This window comes from Coenobita brevimanus, chromosome 45 (assembly GCF_032717465.1).
Source record: "Coenobita brevimanus isolate Jiangsu-jjx chromosome 45, ASM3271746v2, whole genome shotgun sequence".
In the NCBI taxonomy this organism is placed as follows: Eukaryota; Metazoa; Arthropoda; class Malacostraca; order Decapoda; family Coenobitidae; genus Coenobita; species Coenobita brevimanus.
The window spans coordinates 31,374,997-31,381,205 of NC_136998.1; the positions used below are offsets into that span (position 1 = coordinate 31,374,997).

The 6,209-nt window shown below is 46.2% G+C and overlaps 1 protein-coding gene across 1 annotated transcript; it reads left to right on the plus strand.

The window, feature by feature from the left end:
* The first annotated feature begins 81 nt into the window (after positions 1 to 81).
* On the plus strand, positions 82 to 5,745 carry LOC145398487 (beta-1,3-galactosyltransferase 5-like). Its single transcript, XM_080271363.1, has 4 exons — positions 82 to 183; positions 2,417 to 2,719; positions 4,297 to 4,601; positions 5,469 to 5,745. Exons 1-4 carry the CDS (start codon positions 82 to 84, stop codon positions 5,743 to 5,745), a joined length of 987 nt encoding a protein of 328 aa, XP_080127489.1.
* The last annotated feature ends 464 nt before the right edge of the window (positions 5,746 to 6,209 follow it).

The following is a 6,209-nucleotide window of genomic DNA, read 5'->3' on the forward strand; positions in this document are numbered from 1 at the left end:
GTAGTAGTAAGTAGTAGTAGTAAGTAGCAGCAGCAGCAGCAGCAGGAGTAGTAGTAGTAGTAGTAGTAGCAGAGTAATTGCATGGGCGCAATCACCCCGACAGTACCATCCCATGCAGTGAACCAGTGTTCCCTTGAGGTGGACAGTGCCTCGTCACAGGGAGGCTTGGTTAGGAGTGTGAAGGTTTGGTTCCTGGATAGACACCGCAAATGCATCTTTCACCCAGTTAACCAGGGCACCATAGCAGGCTCTACACCACCCCGTTATATGGTTAAATTGTTACCACCCACAGATGTAAATGTTTTCCTGCGTTACATGACACCATTAGTCTTGTCACTCAGTGTGGAGTCACCATGGGAAGAAGCAGGCAGCACTACGTCAAGCGAGTCACCACCGTCTACCACAAGGATTCCTACATAATTATAGATTTTACTATAGATGGAAAATGCTATCGTGTTTTGGTCTCACTGTGATGACACTGTTTTGGGTAGTTCAAGAGATATAAGGATGATGGCAGTCTCTCTCTCTCTCTCTCTCTCTCTCACACACACACACACACACACACACACACACACACACACACACACACACACACACACACACACACACACACACACACACACACACACACACACACACACACACACACACACACACACACACACACACACACACACACACACACACAAACACACTGATTTACACATTCTCTTGAACCTGTCTCTTCACTCTCCGTTGCTGTTGTATTTAAGGTATCCTATTGTACAGCAGGCATTTATTCTCGTTCATGCTTTAAGTTGTTTTAAAATTGTCATCTCTCCATCTTGACGGCCGAGTTGTAGCAATAGATTAGCACTAGTATATACAGTAATGCTAGTCACGAAGTAGTGCTAAGGAAAAGATCTAGAGCCGTAGCCGTGTTTAGCCACTGCAAAAGTACGAAATTTTGAGCCAAGTTTAGGTAAATAGAATATAGTCATTTGTTTGATACTTATATATTAAAAATGTTACTAATTTTCTCTCCCAACATCTGATCAGAACGACGTGTGGTGATGATGGTGGTTGGGGTGACTATGGTGGTGACAGGAAGCATCATACACCTCCACACACTCACCACACACACATCAGATGCTAAGGTACGTTGTGGTGGTGGTGGCGATGATGGTTGTGGTGGTGATGATGGTGATGGTTGTGGTGGTGATGGTGATAGTGGCTGCGGTAGTGATTGCGATGGTAGGTGCGGTTGTGGTGGTGGTGGCGATGGTGATGATGGCTGGGGTAGTTTTTGCGATAGTAGTTACGGTTGTGGTGGTGGTGATTATGGTGGTGACAGTGGTGACAGGAGTAGTGATGGTAGTTGTGGTAATAGTGGTGGTTTTAGCACTTGCTTAAAATAGTTTATGCCCATATTATATTCTCTCTCTCTCTCTCTCTCTCCAGACTGAGTTTTTCTCCCAAGTTGCATAAAACAGACTTGAAAAAAGCAACACACACACACACACACACACACACACACACACACACACACACACACACACACACACACACACAAGACTCCCTCGTTCTAAACAGGTGGCAAATATACTGAGTTTGGAAAAATGTTAGAAACAGTTTTTGAGGAAATGAGTTACTTGAGCCTGTACATAATAATTTTGGTGTAGTGAAGGAATTGAGATATTGAGAAAGACGGAAGTGTGTGGTGTAATGAAGTGAACAGGAGGAAGGGAAGGAGGGGCAGACCGGGAAGTGAAGGGCAAGGAAAACAGAGAATATACAAGATGGTCCCAATAGCTCTCCACTATAGACACTCACCCAGCTGTATCTTTTATGTTGCGGGCACGGCTCAGTCTGCTGGTGTGGGCGTGGGTCTAGCAGTGGGAGTAGGAACTGAGTAAATGATGCAGCGTAGACCGAGCCGTGCCCACAACACACGAGAAATCGCCCGAAGGAGTGAAGGAAGAGCGATATATAAGGGCGAGTCTAACACCTTTTGGCTTAGTTGATGGCCAAGTGTGCTTAGACTGGAGGGGGGTTGTAGAATTGACTAGTAACCAAGGAGACTTTCCTAACTCACAACTAGGACTTATCAAATTTCAGGTACCCACGACTTAGTATTGAAGTTTGAGAGTGGCCCAGTTCCCTCAAATGAAAACAAACCGACTATAGTACAAAAAGATTATGGACGTGGCAATGAGAGATGAAAGTTGGGGTATGTGAATAAAGTTAGGGAAATTGTTGAGCATGGTGGAGTGGAATAGAATTTACGGTTTCAGCTGAAGTTGAGTATGTAATAGGATAGAAGAGTGGAATGATGTGAAGCAGTAAAGCAGAGTCTAGATAAGGTAATAACAGTAGATAGATGGGGAATGTACTTGGGGAATGTACTTAAGTATCTCTCGTGCCTTGTCCACTTCAGAGACCGTCCCTCGAGCCTTACATCCCTGACAGCCCAAGGGAGGTACGTTTGGGGCAGCCAGCGGACGTGCCGACAACCTACCTGGTGGAGGAACGAGAGGCGTGCAGGAGGCGTCACGTGCAGGTGGTGGCGTACGTGCACTCCGCCATCAGACGCGTGAAAGAGAGGGAGGAGACGAGACGAACTTGGGCTAATTCTAACGTCGTGCCTATGGTGGTGGTGTTCATGGTAGGGCGGGCCAGGACGCAGCTTGAAAGGGATATTATTGAGCACGAGATGGCCCTGTACCACGATATTGTGCAGGTTGGTGTATTATGCTTATCTAATCTGTACTGATGCCCATTTTAGTGTTTAAGGTGCTCCTGGTGGGGAAGGCGAGGACACAGCATCATATTCATTCACCACACACACCACAACTAGTACACCACACCCACACCACCTATACCTACTACACAACACAACACCACACCACACTCACTTACCATACACCACATTCACTATCACACCCACACCAACTACCCCCACTACACAACATCACACCACACTCATCACACATACCACATCCGCTACAACACACACACACACACACACACACACACACACACACACACACACACACACACACACACACACACACACACACACACACACACACACACACACACGCACACACATACACGCACACACACGCACACACACGCACACACACACACACACACACACACACACACACACACACACACACACACACACACCACCTACTCTCACTACACATCATACCCACTTACCACATACACCACATCCCACCTACACCCATCACACAACACACCACACTCACCACATCGATTACACCACACCTACGCTCACCACGAAACACCCACCTCACCACATCACACCACAGCACACTTAAAAAAAAAAACACGTGAGAACTTAGGCAATATAATAACTACAACCAGATAATTTTATAAACCTCTTTCACCCGAGGACGTGGTTTTATTCTTGCTATCTCCAGACGATTTTGTTCAGGACTGGAGAGACTTTTCGCCCTGGAGGGGGTAAGATATAGCCTTCATTAATCCCATCACTGCTGCACTCTCTTCACTTTAACTTGGCTTAAAATTACAGTCTTTTCATTTTCAGTGCAAAGCTGTTTCAACATATTGATGCTAGAATGTGGTGCTAGTCACGATGAAGTGCTGCGGAAAATTTAGAGCCGCAACAGTGTCTTTTTCTGCCGCTGAGCTACGTAAAATGAAAAGGACGAATATTGGGTCAAGTTAAAGTGAAAAAAAAAAAAAATGTAGAGATCCTTTCTAAGCTGAGAAAAAATATAGATCCTTCCTATGTTGAGAGAAAATAAAAAGGTCTACCTAAGCTGAGGAAAGAATTCGTATGGTGACAGCAAGAATAAACTAATAAAAAATATCGTGGGATCGAAAGGGTTATGCTTTTGAGTGGCATCCCATCTAAGGTTACCTCAACACCGAATGCTTGCTGGCGCTGGCGGGTGTTGTGCATCACCGTAACCCACAGAAGTTCTCGCCCACACTGGCCCGCTTCCAGTTGGGTCAGCTATAGTCGGTTTGTTATAATCTGGCAGAGATTCCTAACATTTTTCTGTTCAATTGGTGACCATGTGTAGTCAGAGTGGGAGGTAAATTTGACCAGTAACCAAGGAGACTCATTCCTACCCCATAAAGGAGGCTTATCGAATCTCATGGAACCACGGCTTAATATTCAGCTTGCAGAAGTGACCCAGTGTCCTGAGAATGAAACAGACCGACTATAGTATGGGTTATAGTGATGCAAAGCTCCCGTCCGCACCCACAAGCATTCGGTGTGGACGAGACCAAAGGGTGACCGTTAAACGTATTGCTCAGGGTAACTACAGCGACCTCTACCGTTTACTGAGCTACAAGGCGCTGTCTGCACTACACTGGGTCAACGCTCACTGCAGCCACGTACCTTGGACTCTTCACGCGGACGACGACCTGCTACTGGACCCCTACCTGCTGCGCCGTCTCCTGCTGACCGCCTCACCTCACCTGCTGCACTGTACGGTCACCAGGGTCAGCGTGGAGAGGAAGGGGAAATGGGGAGTGTCGGAGCAGGAGTACCCCTATACCACTTTTCCACCATATTGCCAAGGTGTGGTTTGGTTTGGTGGAACACATCTCATCCCCAGGTAAACTTTATTTTCTGTTTTATTTATTCACTTTACTTTTTTCAGTTTAGGACATGCGTAAATGCAATGGTGTGTGTGTGTGTGTGTGTGTGTGTGTGTGTGTGTGTGTGTGTGTGTGTGTGTGTGTGTGTGTGTGTGTGTGTGTGTGTGTGTGTGTGTGTGTGTGTGTGTGTGTGTGTGTGTGTGTGTGTGTGTGTGTGTGTGTGTGTGTGTGTGCACGCATTTTTTTTTCTTGCCATCTAAGGACGATTTCATTCAGCTTAGGAGAGACTTTTGAAACTCGGGTGGTTAGATATAGCCTTCATTGACTCCTCCACTGTAAGAGGGCTCTCCACCTTGGCAGTAGTAGTAGTAGTAGTAGTAGTAGTAGTAGTAGTAGTAGCAGTACTTGCAGTTGCAACACCAGACTCAAGTGGACATGAATTCGGTGGACTACAGGCCGGCTGCCCCTCTTCTGTAGTCCATCCTCCTCCTCTCGGGAAACAGTGAGAGATGTGAGAAACGTTTGTAAAACCAGACAGCTCCACCGCCTGGTTATATCTGTGTCACCACGTGAAGCCTTCCATTCCCAACACCACGCACCTGCCATGTTCTCAAGGGGGTGGTTTGGCCGGCTCCAACACGACTCACTCCCAAGCAGTCTTTCTTCTGCTTAAATTGTACAGCCATTAAAAAAAAGTTTGCCGACATTCCTCTGCCAGCATTGTGTCCTACCTTCCATATATCTCATCCCTCACAAAGCGACTGGGACTTCTCCATATCATTAATAAAGTAAAACAGTAAAGACCGTTTTTATATTCTTCACCAGTCTTGTCCATGCTGATATTAGATTAAACTGATTAATATCCTATACAAATATTCCCCCAGACTCTTACGTGCTGCCAGTGAAGTGAATTTCCTGTGGGTGGACGACGCATATATAACGGGGTTGGTGGCGGAACGGGCGGGCATCGGACTCCACGACATAAGGGACCAGCTGTCGGACAAGACCTTCCTCCATCGACATCTGGGCGTTAAACTAGGCTGGTACCATCTCGAGCTGGTTACAAGAACGTATGTGTGGTCGCAAGTACTCAATTATCACAACACCACGACCAGACATGGTGAAGCCATTGATTCTTGGAACCACATGCTCTTAAGGTAGCAAAGGGGGCATTAAAACACCCCTTTCTTAGCAGTTTATCTCGAGTTGGGTGAGAGAACTCATGTGTGGCCTCAAGTACGTATATACCTGAACGCCACACATGATGCAGGCCAGTGATTCTTGGAACTATACTGAGTTAGCTAAAAAGGAACTGTAGCACCTCTTCCTTACCTGTTTATTTTTGCATGTAGGGGCGCAGCCAGGACTTTTGCAGTGGAGAGGGGGGGCTGAGTTTTTGGTGTCGTTATTCTCGAGATACAGCAACTTCCAAAGTATTATAATGGTACCTAGATAAATATTTTAAAATGTATCTAGTGTGTAAAGGAGGCAGACCAGGGAACAATAATTAAAAGCTGAATGAATAAGTGAAAATGTAAATAAGCGACAACCATCCCGTTCAGCTTATTATGTTAGAAAGGGGAAAGGGTAGGCAACACAGCCACCCCTACCCCCTTGCCTGCACC

What these genes read in the sequence shown, in the direction of transcription:
- LOC145398487 (XM_080271363.1), top strand. Translation starts at nt 82, where the DNA reads ATGGGCGCAATCACCCCGACAGTACCATCCCATGCAGTGAACCAGTGT. An exon ending in GCTTGGTTAGGAGTGTGAAG is followed by an intron (nt 184 to 2,416) that starts GTTTGGTTCCTG and finishes TGTCCACTTCAG; the next exon opens with AGACCGTCCCTCGAGCCTTA. An exon ending in TGTACCACGATATTGTGCAG is followed by an intron (nt 2,720 to 4,296) that starts GTTGGTGTATTA and finishes CGTATTGCTCAG; the next exon opens with GGTAACTACAGCGACCTCTA.